The sequence below is a fragment of the Carettochelys insculpta genome, chromosome 3, assembly GCF_033958435.1.
Source record: "Carettochelys insculpta isolate YL-2023 chromosome 3, ASM3395843v1, whole genome shotgun sequence".
NCBI classification, from domain to species: Eukaryota; Metazoa; Chordata; order Testudines; family Carettochelyidae; genus Carettochelys; species Carettochelys insculpta.
Genome location: NC_134139.1, coordinates 196,416,316 through 196,430,099, shown reverse-complemented (window position 1 = coordinate 196,430,099; position 13,784 = coordinate 196,416,316). Strand labels below are relative to the sequence as shown.

Sequence of the window (13,784 nt, the reverse complement as noted above, 5' to 3'; positions counted from 1 at the left end):
CCACCCACTCCTGGCCTTATATGCCTTAAAGAGATTTCACATGCAAACTGTAGGATCCCCTAATAGAGGTGTAACACAGATTCCACCCACACAGAAATGCACTTCTCAGCAGAGGCAACCCAGGATGTAACCCTTGACCCTAAGTCCAAACTCCCACTTGCTGAGCCAGGTCCCAGCATGAAATGCTCCTCCCCAAGCTTGACTAGTGACAAGTCCCAGCATGCAACACTTCACCTTGTCCTTCAGCAGCCTGTATGCAGAGGGGAATCCTGCGCCTGGAGCAGGTCCCAGCAGGCACTGCTTCCCCCCAGGCCAGATGCCAGCCCACGTGGCTTGCCTCAGGCCCCAAGAGCCCCGGACGCCTCTCACCAAACAGCTTCCCCTACAGCTGACTGGCCTGTGGAGACAGCTCGCACAAGCCACGCGTCACCCTGCGCAAGGCCGAGGGGCAGCGTCCACCTCCCAAGAACAGGCCTCGCACACACCTTGCGACGGGCCCCACCAATGGAGTGAGGGGTGTTTCCTGCCCTCCCACCCTTCTTTTCCCGCTGACTGCGCCCTCCAACCTCTGTGTCCCTCCCTCCCCCAGCACAAAATGGACTGGACCGACGCTTCCTCTCCCCCGCCCTAGCCCAACCGTCCGGCCTTTAGCGGCTTCTCTTTCTAGGGAGTTCTCAGGGACCTCCCGTCAGAAGCGGCGGGAAGGATCACGTGAGCAGGAACAGCCTATGGCCGCGCAGCTCCAGGGGCATAGCTGGCCAGCCTCGTGTGGGACTGTTTGGGGGTGGTCACGTGCTCCGCAGGACAGGAACGGCAGCTAGCGCGTGCGGTCGGAGCTGTGCGATGTGCTCGGTGCAGGGCATTCCCAGCCCCGGCACCACCGTCAGCCTGCGGGTCTCCTTCGTGGACGTCCATCCGGAGGTGCCGCTGGTGCGGTTGTGGGGCCTGCTGGGCGAGCGCCGGGAGGAGTATGCGCGGCTGCACCAGGACATCCAGGCTAAGGCCGGGCCACGCCTGGGCGGCGCCCCGGGAACCAGCTGGCCGGCGGCGGGAGGCGGGCTGTGCACTGGGGACCTCTGCCTGGTGGAGGTGGGAGACCGCTGGCACCGCTGCCGGGTGGTGAGCCGCCAGAGCCAGCACTACCGAGTCTTCCTGCTGGACGAGGGGCGCACGGTGGTGGCCGGCGCCTACTACCTGGCCCGGGGCAGGGACGAATTCTTCCACTTGCCTTCCGAGGTGCTGGGCTGCGTACTAGCTGACCTGGTGCCGCCGGGAGCTGGATTAGCCGTGGGAGGCAGCGGGGAGCAGCCAGCCTCAGGCTGGACGGTGGGCGCCCTGGAGTTCCTTGGCTATTTGCATGCCAAGGAGGCGTCTGGGCTAGTGCGGGAGGTGCTGATGCCGCAGCGCCTGGTCCTGCTTGAGCTGCCTTGGCTGCTGGCCCAGATGCACCACCTGGGCCTGGCCAAGCAGGTCACCCCAAGTTGCTTCCGAGCCCTGCTCAAACACTGCCTGACAGCACCCCGCCTGCACACTCAGTTCAAGCCCGAGCCTCCTGCCTGTGCTCTGGCTCCACAACTGCCTTTTCCCACTGCCCCACAGACCAGTCTGGCCACCCTGGATTTCTTCTACCCACGGCTGCAGCTGGGGGTGACTGAGCCTGTGCTAGTGACCCAGATCTCCGACCCACACCGCATCTATTGCCAGCTGCAGAGCATGTCGCAGGAGATTCAGTGCCTCTCAGACTCCTTGCACCAGATGTATGAGGCAGTGACTGGGCGGGAGGAGGATCCACTACCCACACCGGGCTCTCCGTGCGCCGCACGCGGCATAGACGGCCGCTGGTACCGCGCGCTGTTGCTGGAGATCTTTCCTGGGGCACAGGGTCGGCTCGTGGCCCAGGTGATCTGCGTGGACTATGGCAGGAAGGAATTCGTAACTGGGGCTAACCTGCGCCGCTTGCCCATGGAGTGTTTCCGTATGCCTGTAGTGACTTACCCCTGTGCCCTGCAGGGCATCTCGGACGGGGGCTGTGGCTGGTCCCGCTCCCAGCTCAGCGGGCTCAAGGCACTGCTGCTGGGGAAGGCAGTGGGTGCTCGTATTGAAGCCTATAGCCCCTTCGAGCACCTCTATTACGTGAACCTCTACGGTGACAATGGCCTCAACCTGAACTGCCTCTATGGGGTGCAGGCCAGCTGCCTGGCCCACAGCCTCCTAAAGGGGGCCCAGGGAGCTGCGCAGGAGCAGCTGGAAGAGCAGGATGCTGCCCCTGCTAAAGCGCTAGAACCGCTGCCAGCCACACTCCCTGCAATGGCAGCCAAGAGGCACGCAGCGGCTGCCCCTCTGCCGGGCATACGGCTGAAGGTGGGAGTGTGCTACGATGCCCAGGTGTCCTTCCTCCGAGATCCGGACGAGTTCTGGCTGCGTCTCAAGGAGCACCAGCTGCCCTTCAGCCAGCTGATGCAGAGCATGAGTGACTTTTACTCTCAAGCCCAGAAACTAGAGGGCATCATCCTGGAGCCCCAGCCGGGGTCCCTGTGCTGCGCTAAGTGGAAGGAGAATGCTTACTATCGAGCTGTGATCACCAGGGTGCTGGGGAATGGTGTGAAAGTGCACCTCGTGGACAGAGGCAATACTGAGATTGTGGACTGGTACGAGGTGAAGGAGCTGCTGCCTCAGTTCAAGGAGCTGCCTGTTGTTGCTCTGAAGTGCTGTTTGGCAGATGTTTCTCCCCTAGGAGAGACTTGGAGTAAAGAGTCTGTGGCTCACTTTAAAAGGATAGTACAAAGCAAAGAGTTGTCAATCCAGGTTTTGGGCCTGCAGGGTGACAAACAAGTGATTGAAGTTCTTGACCACTCTCAGTCAGGGGAAAAAAATATAAGCAAAATCTTGTCTCAAGCAGGCTATGCAAAATTCCAGGGTGCTGAGATTCTAGAGACGCATCATAAAGTATATACTCAGCCTCTGGGGCAGGGTGCCAAAGAAAGTATGGAAGAGGGGAAGATAGTGAGTTCAGCAGCCAGGAAGAGGGGAGTGGAACCTAGGGCAGTAAGAGACAATATAGTGCTGAATCCCTCTGTGCCTTTGAAAGTCAAAGGCCAGCCTACTGCAGAAATTTGCCACTTACGAAGTGACTCTACTCCTGATGAGAGAAAAAATAATAGAAATGTAAATCTGCCTTCCTGTGTTATGCAGAACTACTTGGAAATAAAGCCAGGATTTACTTGTGAAGGTCAGCTGGAAGTTGGCAGTACAGTTCAGGTGGTAATATCCTATATTGAAAGCCCTGGCTACTTTTGGTGTCAGTTGAGTGAAAACAGTCAGCAACTTAAGACATTAATGGCTGAAATTCAGGATTATTGCAAGACTTTAGCACAACCATATAGTTGGTCAAATCCAGTGTGTTTAGCTAAGTATTCAGAGGATGAGAAATGGTACAGAGCTTTAATTATTAGTGAAGAGCATTCTGAAGAACAGGTTGAAGTAGTATATGTTGACTATGGGAACAAAGAACTTGTTTCTGTAAAGAATCTGTGCTCAATTAATGCTAACTTTCTGAAACTAAAGGCTCAGGCTTTCAGATGCAGCCTTTACAACTTAATTCAACCAAAGGGTCAAGATCCTTTTATTTGGGATGAAAAAGCAATCCTAGCTTTTCAGGAGTTTGTTGAAGCCACAGCATATCATTTGGAACTGAAGTGTACAATATTTGCTTTAGCTGCCATAAACAATAAAGAGCTATTTAATATTGTGGACTTAATTACACCTTTTCAGAGCGTGTGCCATTTCTTAACTGAGAAAGGGTTGGCCAGATCTGTACCACCTCAGAAACCTCTAGCGTCCTCTGTTCAGCTACATTCTTACTATTATTCTACACATGATATCAAAATTGGAAGTGAAGAAGAGATTTATGTAACACATGTTGACAACCCCTGGAAATTTTACTGCCAACTGGCCAGAAGTGCAAATGTCCTAGAACAGCTCACAAATAACATTAGTCAAATTAGCAAAGTACTGCACAGTTTAAAAACATCACAAAACCCTGGAAACCTATTTCTTGCAAGATATACTGACAATCACTGGTACAGAGGAGTAATTTCAAAAGGCAAACCTAATAAGGAAATCTTCTTTGTAGACTTTGGGAATACACAATTGGTGAATAAAGAAGACTTGATTCCTGTACCCAGTGAGGCATATGATATCTTGCTTTTGCCAATGCAAGCCATAAAATGTTCACTGTCTGATATCTCTAATGTACCAAAAGAAGCTACTATGTGGTTTGAAAGAGCTGTTTTGGTTAAGCCTCTAAAGATGATTGTGGTAGCAAAAGAACCTGATGGAAAACTGATAGTTGAACTATATGATGGTAATATTCAAATTAATGCAAAAATGAAAGCGGGTTTAAGCTTACCAAAAGATAGAGGGTCTAATAAATACGTAGAAAATGAAATTCTACATTTGGAAAACATAAATGCTAAAGACATGAAGAATGAAAACATGAAGTCCTCAGAAACATATGCCTGTGAGTCTCAGAATAAAACTTGGAGATCTGAAATCCAAAGAGAAGAGTGCAATACTAAAAGCAATAATACTACAACCAATGTTGTATGTAAGGATGCAAAACATTTTCAGCCTGCTGCAAAAAGAGAGTTGTCAGTTAAGCGTCTAGACTCTGTGGAAAGGTTTAACAATGATAAAGCCTTATCCTCAGTAAGTAGTGTCTTAGAAGGTGGTAAAATATGTAAGAAGGAATCTTTACCCTTTATAAAGAAAGACACAAAATCTGATATTGTTCAATCTGCTACTGTTAAAAGTAGATATCAGGGAGAAAATAGTTCACTCTTTTCCCTTAAAAGCATATATGATCTGCCTCCAAAGAACTTAGTGCCTGGTTTGAAAACTTTAGTATACGTTTCTCATGTAAATAATCCTTCAGATTTTTATATTCAATTAGCAAGTGATGAGCCTCTACTTAACAGTATTTCGGAAGAATTAAACAGTAAAACAGAAACAGAGGGTCTCAGTCAAGAACAATTGCAAGTAGATGATTTAATTCGTGCAGTTTTTTCAGAAGACAGCTTGTGGTATCGAGCTGTAGTAAAAGAGAAGCTATCTGATAAATTGATCAGTGTACAATATGTAGATTATGGCAATACTTCTGTAGTTAATGTATGCGAAACAAATAGACTGCTTGAAAAACACTCATCAATTCCAATGATGAGTATTCATTCCTCCCTGGCTGGAGATGAGTCGAAACAGCTTAAAAATTGGACACAGGAAGCGGTGAGTTACTTTTCAGAAAGAACAAGTGAAGTTCAAATAAACTGTGAATTTGTAGAGAAAATCAAAGATAGATGGGCAATTCATCTTTATGATGAGCAAGGTATGATAGCCAGGGATTTGATTAATGAAACCTTTGCAGTGAGAAAAGACTCTCATTCAACAGAAGCACTTAAAGGAAGAGAGTGTGGTGCTGATGTGGCAGATTGGTGTGACCCTCTGCCTTTTGATGAGAAGAATAAAGCTGCTAGTGTAACTGACATTAAATCATTTTTCTGGAAGGCTCCAGAGGTAGCTCAGACTGTAGGAACTTATGTCACTGTTGTAAAAGGTCCAGAATACTTCTGGTGTCAACTAGCTGACTCAGAAAATATAAACTATGTAGAAAAAAAGCTAGAGGAAACTGGAGAGCTTGACATTAGCAATGTGAATGACTTCAGATCTAGTGTTACAGTTGGTGATATTTGCATAGCAAAGTATAGTGAAGATGGGAAACTTTACAGAGCAGAAGTTAGAAGCATAGCAGGTAACAACCTAACAGTCAGACATGTGGATTATGGATCTGAGGAACTTGTTGGCAGAGAGATGATTAGACAAATTCCTGATCAGCTGCTTAGAATACCTATGCAAGCATTTCCATGCTGTCTGTCTGGATTTAATTCTGCAAAGGGCTCATGGAGTAGTGAAGCAAAAGATAAGTTCTATGACATGATTGCAGAATATTTACTAGAGGTGACAGTAGCAGAAATACAAAAGGATAACTCTTCTGAAATTCCCTTATCTATTGTTAAACTTCAATGTAATGGAAAAAACATTAACGAGGAAATGAAACATTTTTGGATGTATAACACAGATACTGACGTGTGTTTGGCACACATTGAGAACGCTTTCAGTGAAAAGCATGAAGGTCCAGGGAAAGGTAACGCAGATGATTTTTGCCTTGAAAAAGCTGCTGCTTCTAGTGGAGATGCTGAACAAGAAAACAGCATTCTGCAGGATGTTTTGCTCTGTGCAGAACCATTACATGTGACAGGGAATGGATATATAAATACTGCAGAAGTCAAAGAAAAGATGGTACTCAGAAATGCTAATAAGCATCAGACCAATTCTGAAATACTAAATGAAGTAGAGAATCCTTTATTGGGAAAGAAGAATAACAAAACAAAGGTACCTGAACCACAGCTTCTTGCCAAAAGCAAGGTAAAGAAATTAGATCTTGAGCCGTTTGAAACACAGTTCTTGGAGGAGGCTGAACTGAAATCAGAGATGTTAGAATTATCACTTGAAGTACAGCCTTTCGTGGGTGAAGAAAGAGAGGAGCTGTTGGAACTGCCATCACCTCAGGTGCAGTCTTCCATGGATGAAAATGTGAAGCTGTTGGAAATGGAGCAGTTACAAACACACTCTTCAGGTGATGAACTAGAGGTGAAACTAGAGTCACTTGAAGAGTGCCCTTCCTTGGGTGACAAAACAAAAGAAAAGGTGCTGGAACTAATGTCCCTAGAAATGCAGACGGGCTTGGATGAAACAAAGGGAAAGTTGTCAGAACTGGAATCTCTCAAAGCACAGCTTTTAGGTGATGAAACGGGGGAGCTAATGAACCAAAAATCACTTGAGGTGTCATCTTCATTTAGTGAGACTGAGAATTGGTTGGAAATGGAGTCATCACTTGAAACACAGCCCATATGCAGTGATGAAAAAGGGGAACTACTGGAACTGACACCATGTGAGGCACAGCTTTCCTTGGGTGAAGAAACAAAGGAGAGATTGGATTTGGACTTACTCAAACTTCATCAAATGAAAGCTGAACCAACTGATTTGGAAGTGGAGTCATCTCTAGTAAGAACTTTACTTGGTAATGGAGACAGGAAGGAACTGGAGACAGAGATACAGAAAGTACAATCTTTGTTTCTTGTTGAAAGACAAGAGGTATTGGAACTGTTGCAGTCTGACGTGCAGTCTTCTCTGGGTGGTGAGACAAGGAAGGACCTGCCAGAGTTGGAGCCATCTATTTTAGAGCTTTCTGCAGGCTCTGCAGTTCAGCTTTCATTCCCCAAAACTGACTTAAAACAAGCGTCTCGTTGCCCTGTAGAGCTGGGAGGTGTAGAAGAAGATGACAGTAGAGGTGAAAAATTTAAGAAATGGCTAACTCTGCAAGAGAAGAGTTGTACAGAACCGACTAGACCAGACTTTGATGAAGTATTCGGAGAGTATAAAAACACTCTTGTGAGTGGGGAGTCCTTCAGTTTTAAACCTACAGATGAGGAAGGAAGAGAAAAGGAAGACACAACTTTAGCTGGTCATGGTGCAAGTATGTACTTTAATTATTTTAAAGAGCTTGAGGCTCAAGCATAGTAATGCTTTGTTTTAAAAATCAGTAGTTACAAATGCAAAATTTAGCTTAAATGTTTTAAAAGTACCTGAACTGGGGCATATTTTTGGAGAGGAATTGTAAAGCTTACATGTTAAGCTGAGCCTTGTGGCGAAGGGTTGGGGGAGTGAGGACTGTGAGGTAAGGTGCATAACGTGGTGGAGTTGCCAGAAGAATGATACATGAACAGAGAGTTTGTGGTACATGCGATGCTCTTGATTTAGATCTGTTCCACCCTTTAAACCTCTTAAATTCTGGGACTCTAGTAATAAACTAGCATTTTACAGGAACGTCTCCTGTAAAACTTATTGATTACTAACTTGTAGCAAATAGGATTAGTTGCTTACCTGCAAATGGAGACATGAAAAGCAGCAAACGCGGGCAGTTAAATAACTTGACAGCTTTCAATAAAGTGTAAACCTGTTACAGCAAATTCTGGTGACCTCTCAAATCTTGTAGAGCATGCCTATAATCTAGAAGGTTTTGCTGTCGGCTCCAAATGTATGGTGTGGACATGTCTGAAATGGTGTGAGGCTCAGATTTTGGAGATATCTGATGAAGGCACTAGGGTAAGTAAACATGGAAAAAGCTCTCAAGTCCTAAAATTCTATATTTCATGTACATTAGAAATGCTTTGGTTGCTCCACGTGCATCCCACAGTCTCCTGAGGTGGGTCAATCTTGGGGATGCGGGGGGCACATTTGGGGCTGAGAAAGGTTTACACCTGGGGATGGAGGGCAGGCTTGTGGGATAGTGTGGTAAATCTTGAAGATATGGGGGTGAATTTGGGGGCTGAGGGTTGAGGGTGGGTGAAGTCTGTAGATGGGGGCAGGTTTGGGGATTAAGAGGGGTAGAGCCTGGGAATGATGTGCCGCAAAAATCTTTCAAGTTCAAAAGGGGTTCGTTGGCCAAAGAAAATTGGGAAACACTGGTGTGGACAAATAAATGCCTAAACTAGAAACTGAACACTATTACCTGTACTTTTTCTTCCTTCTTTCATTTTAGAGGCATTATAAATTTAGTGTTCTACATGACACACCAGTTGTAGACTTTTTCAATAAATGTGTTAATTTATGCATTCTGTATAAATGATAGTGCCTGCTAGATTACAGTTAATATTTTATCTATACAGGTTTTGAACCTATCTAATGGTACTGAGGAAGTGGTGAGTCCTGAGAATGTTTGGAACGGTATTCCTGATGTGACTAAGAGTCCATATGAGGTACAGTGTGTAAGTCTTTGTGAATATTTAGGGGAACCTAATGGAAATGTACTGTTAAGTATCTGGAATTGTAAATTGTAAACTTTTGTGTGACATCAAGGGGTGTTTAATATACTTAGAACTTTATCTGCAAAATCTGAATGTTGAAGTTTATCAACTGCTTTTCCTTCTTTAAAAACTGAAGAGTGGTGTCTAACTGTCTAACACAGCAAATTAGTTGAATGAGGAATGTTTTGGTTTGTGGGAAAAACAGTTCTAGAGAAAGTACTATTGAAAATTGAGCCAACACAATGTTAAGCTGAAGGAAATAAAAGCAGGTGTAGAAAGCTGCTTATTGCTGCTGGATTTGGCAGGTTTGAATGATGTTATTGGTCCATCAGTTCTGAAAATATAATGCTAATAAGGAGTTTGCGCAAGGAAGAACAATGTAAAATATTTCATGACTATTTAGTAACTGAAATGATCTTAAAAAGGTCCAACATTTGTATTTTGCTTTGTAGGCAGTGCTGTTATGGTAAGACATATGTCCAGGAACCTAATATTGAATTATGCCAGAGTAATTTCTAACATGTTGATTATTATGAAGATGGAGGAATCAATTTTCAGCTTCTTCATCCCTGGAACACAAGATTCATTTGAATCATAGAACACTAGAACTGGAAGGGACTTCAAGAGTTCATTGAGTCCAGTTCCCTGCTGTTTCAGCAGGACCAAGCACTGTCTAGATCATCCCTGATAGATATCTATCTAACATGCTCTTAAAAATCTCCAGTGATTGGAGAATCTATGACCTCCCTAGGTAATTTATTCTAGTGTTTTACCACCCTGACAGTTAGGGAGTTTTTCTTAATGTCCAACCTAAGCCACCTTGCTGCAGTTTAAGCCCATTGCTCCTTGTCCTAGTCTCAGAAGTCAATGAAAACAATTTTTCTCCCTCCTCCTTGTAACCCTTTTTAAGGTACTTGAAAACTGCTATCTTGTACCATCTAAGTCTTCTCTTATCTAAACTAAACAAGTCCAGTTCTTTCAGGCTTCTCTGATAGCTCATGTTCTCTAGACCTTTAATCATTCTTGTTGCTCTTCTCTGGACCTTCTCCAGTTTCTCCACATCTTTCTTGAAATGTGATGCCCAGAACTGGACACAGTACTCTAGTGGAGGCCTAATCAGTGCAGAGCAGAGCAGAAGAATGACCTCTTGTGTCTTGCTCACCACACTCCTGTTAGAATCGTGAAGGAATAAGAGGGATACAAAACCATTTTGTGGTTAAGACTGGAAAATAATTCTCATACCTGAGTATGAGTGGATACCTGAGTTTTAATGTAACAGTCTACTTTTAAATCTGATGCAGATGCTCTCTGGGTAGTGTCTTTGTGCTTTTCAACAAACTTGGTTTTGTTTCTGCTTCAGAAAGCATTCCATGTGACACGTAATGTTCACTCGTTCCAAGAAGAGGACTCAGAGGTGAAAGGTAGAATTTCAGTTTTACTTTCTAAGCTTTGTATGGCAGGAGAGTTCACTGCTGGATGGATAAGTACCTGTCCTATTCTTCACAAGTTTCTGAAGCAAGATATTCTAGTATATTATAAACAGTAACTTCCAGCTGTGAAATGCAGTTTGAATAACTGGTAATTGTAGAATAATTTTGGGGTTTAGGTGGGGTGCAGCACAGGCAGTAACATTGCAAGCCTCCACATATTGCTTTGTCTAGAAAGACCATTCCTAAGGGGAAATAATAATAATTCTATTTCATGCCTGGTCAAAGCCTTGGCCTTTCTGCTTAAGGTGCCAATTGTGGTGGAGTGACTGACTTACTTGGATACTTTTCCACTTGGAGAATTGAATCATGATCACCAAGTCTGGTCTTGTAGGCCCCCAGTCTTTCTAACGTGATGGTGTCTGTCACATTGAAGTCTTTGTATCCCTTCCTGAGCTCTTCCTTTATTTTTGTTTTTTTCCTTACCAAAAAGTATAAGAAACTTTGTGGTGGTCTGTTTATTCTCTGAAATGACAGAGTTTAGCTTGCCAACCGGAAAACTGATGCGAGGAATAAAAGGTTAGCTAGGGATACTTTCTTCCTGCTTCTTTACCGTGTTTGAGAAATCTAATCTATTTTTCTCATTTGAGTCATGGATGTATAGACCTTCCTATTATCAAAAACAATAAGTTCTGTGGCACCGTATAGACTGACAGATATTTTGGAGCATAGGATTTTGTGGGCAAAGACCAGATCTGACTAAGTGGGTCTTTGCCCACGAAAGCCTATGCTCCAAAATATATGTTAGTCTATCAGGTGCCATAGTCTGTATTTTCAAAAAACAAGAAGTTCTAACTCAGCTACCTCTCCGATAACCTTGTTTTCCTATTATCATTGTTTTACTTTAGTTTGGTGTATTGCCAGGCTTCTTTATTTTTTCAGTAATATAAAATATTGTCACAAGTTTGGGAATTAACTTTTAAAGATCTGGTCCAGTAAATTCTTTGCAGAGTTGTGGTGTTTTGAAAGGTCACACTTGTCAATTTATGATAGATAGGAATGGTAGCCCCAGGGAAGTGGCAGCTGCCTGTGCTCCCCCCCCCCCACAGGGAAGTGGCAGCTGCCCCGCCCCCTCACCCACCCACCCAGAGCCCCAGGGAAGCAGCACTGACGTGGCAGCCAAGTTCTCTGGCCAGCAGTTGCTGGTGGGTAAAGTTCAGTAGGTTGGGGGGTTCAAATATGGGACAGTTAAGCCCTTTGAAAAGATAAGTAGGGATGCCTTTTTGGCATCCCAAATACAGGACGGATGATCACCCTGTCAAGAGGTGATTGAAAGTCTCTAACTGTTTGTGTTGCACGTAAATGTGAGTGTCCTGTATGAAGGAATTTATCTTTTTCCCCCTACTCATTTTTCTGAAAAGCAAAGAAATTACACCCACATCTACATTTGGAAGAGGACAAAAGGCTGTAATGTCAAGCCCTCAGAAGAGAAGAAATGCCACCGTTGAAGTGCAGTCTTAATTTGGCCCCCTTGGGCACATGCGTTTTGATGGTCTTTAATTACATGATATATTACTTGTTCCTGCAGGCCTTTTGCCTCATTCATTGTACGGCGTGGTCCTGGCTTGTGGTAGGGGAGACTGTTGTCTACAGCAAATTATCAAGACTTCACAGAAGTTGAAAGGAGTGCAGTGAATGAGGCAACATATTGTAGGAAGATAAACTAGGTCTGGGGAAACAGGGAGCTGAATGCTACCCTGGAGAACTGGATTCTGTCCTTGCATGTGCTGCAGAGTTCTTGTGTGATGCTAATGGTATATTGGAATGCTCTTAAACTAAAATTTCTACAGGCGGTTGCTAATTGTGTTCCTCATTTTCTGAGTGTTCAAACTGAAGCCCTGGCTTCTGACGTTGAGCATTCATATTTCCTAGTGAAATCAATGGGAACTATGCTTTGAACTTGTAGAGCACCATAGAATGCTAAGTACTCTGACAAATCAGATCCTAAGTGGCTTTGTACTCAAAACTAGGTGATACTTTGAACATATTCTCTGTCTCAATTCCCCATCAGTAAAATTGGGATATCACCCACAGAAAATGCCTCTCTTGAGAGTAGGTATGAATAACGTGCAGTATATGAAGTATGACCAAACAGTGAGAATAAAACAAAATATTAGATATGTCATCATTGAGCACCATGAATCTTGTGCATAGAAGGATGCTTCTGTGGAAACAATAGTATGTAGTCTTGTAATTACTGTTGGTATGTGCATACATAAGTGCAGAGATCAGTAAGCTTCATGCTTGCGTTTCCTAACTTTTGAGTGACTTTGCAATGTTCTTTTAATAGTTTTTCTGTGTGCACGCATGTCAGTGAGCTCTAATTGGAATATCTCAGTTGTGCATAAGTGTGCAAATGGTAGCCTGTTCCACTTCACTCAATCCTATTTGTGACTGTCTTTTTACTGATGTAACGTCACAAATGGATCTGTCCACAGAAACTGTATCTGAATGTCAGATACAAACTGTATAAGTTAATGGATTCAGTGTTCTATCGATTTTTAAAACATTACGGAAACTACTTGGTAAAGTATCTGCTGTGACTGTCATTCCCCCTGAAGGTGGAATGGGTTAACTCTCAAACTGAACAGTACAATACAACTGCAAACTGTCTTATAAATGTTGCACACTTGTATCCAAATGAATAACTTGACCCTTGAGTAAAGTTCCAGTTTGCCTTAGTTTAATAGTTATACATGTTTGGAAGGCCATTGTGTACAATGAAATCTTTGGGGTAAACTTATACAGGACTATAATGTAGACACTTGGTCTGAAAATGTCCTGCAATCTTTCAGACGAAAAAAAAAAAAATGCTGGTCACACTCTTCGGTGACCATTATTGCATAATTTTGTTTTTGGGTCTTCGTGTTCCTACTCTCACCTCTCTTTCTTTTTTTTTTGTCCTAGAAAAAGCTAGTTGTGGCTCAGATGTAATGGTTGATCCATATATGCTGTCCAGCAGTCCTGCAAATGCCACAGAATAAGACTTGTAGTTCATTAGCATCCCATTTTTGGAGAAGTGAAGTTTTGGGAAAGTACATGTTCATAAAAACTTGATATTAGCGAATTATACTTTGTAGAGGTACTCTGAGCATGGTTTTCAAGCACCTGAGCAAGTAATGTCTAACTCATATGCCATATTTCTGTAGTAGTTCTTCAGATTTGTGATAAGACTACAAAATGCCTATATGGAATGCTTTGATATATGCCAGCACTAACTTCTTCAAATTGTGCTGCCTTCTTTTGAGTGAGACTTTGGGTAGTCCATGATCAGTAGAGTTTCAGCTATTAAATGTTTTAGTCTGTTGCACCAATAGTTGCAATAACTACATTGTTAAACTTTTTGCATCTGTAGATTGCTGAAGCTCTGTAGTTCTTT

General features: G+C 43.8%; 1 protein-coding gene across 1 annotated transcript; it reads left to right on the top strand.

The window, feature by feature from the left end:
* Nucleotides 1–843: 843 nt before the first annotated feature.
* TDRD6 (tudor domain containing 6) lies at nucleotides 844–13,624 on the top strand. The gene is made up of 5 exons (XM_074989005.1): nucleotides 844–7,588; nucleotides 8,078–8,217; nucleotides 8,781–8,870; nucleotides 10,279–10,339; nucleotides 13,313–13,624. Exons 1-5 carry the CDS (start codon nucleotides 844–846, stop codon nucleotides 13,387–13,389), a joined length of 7,113 nt encoding a protein of 2,370 aa, XP_074845106.1. The 3' UTR covers nucleotides 13,390–13,624.
* Nucleotides 13,625–13,784: the final 160 nt, after the last annotated feature.

What these genes read in the sequence shown, in the direction of transcription:
- TDRD6 (XM_074989005.1), top strand. Translation starts at nt 844, where the DNA reads ATGTGCTCGGTGCAGGGCATTCCCAGCCCCGGCACCACCGTCAGCCTG. An exon ending in TGACTAAGAGTCCATATGAG is followed by an intron (nt 8,871 to 10,278) that starts GTACAGTGTGTA and finishes TTTCTGCTTCAG; the next exon opens with AAAGCATTCCATGTGACACG. An exon ending in AGAGGACTCAGAGGTGAAAG is followed by an intron (nt 10,340 to 13,312) that starts GTAGAATTTCAG and finishes TTTTTGTCCTAG; the next exon opens with AAAAAGCTAGTTGTGGCTCA.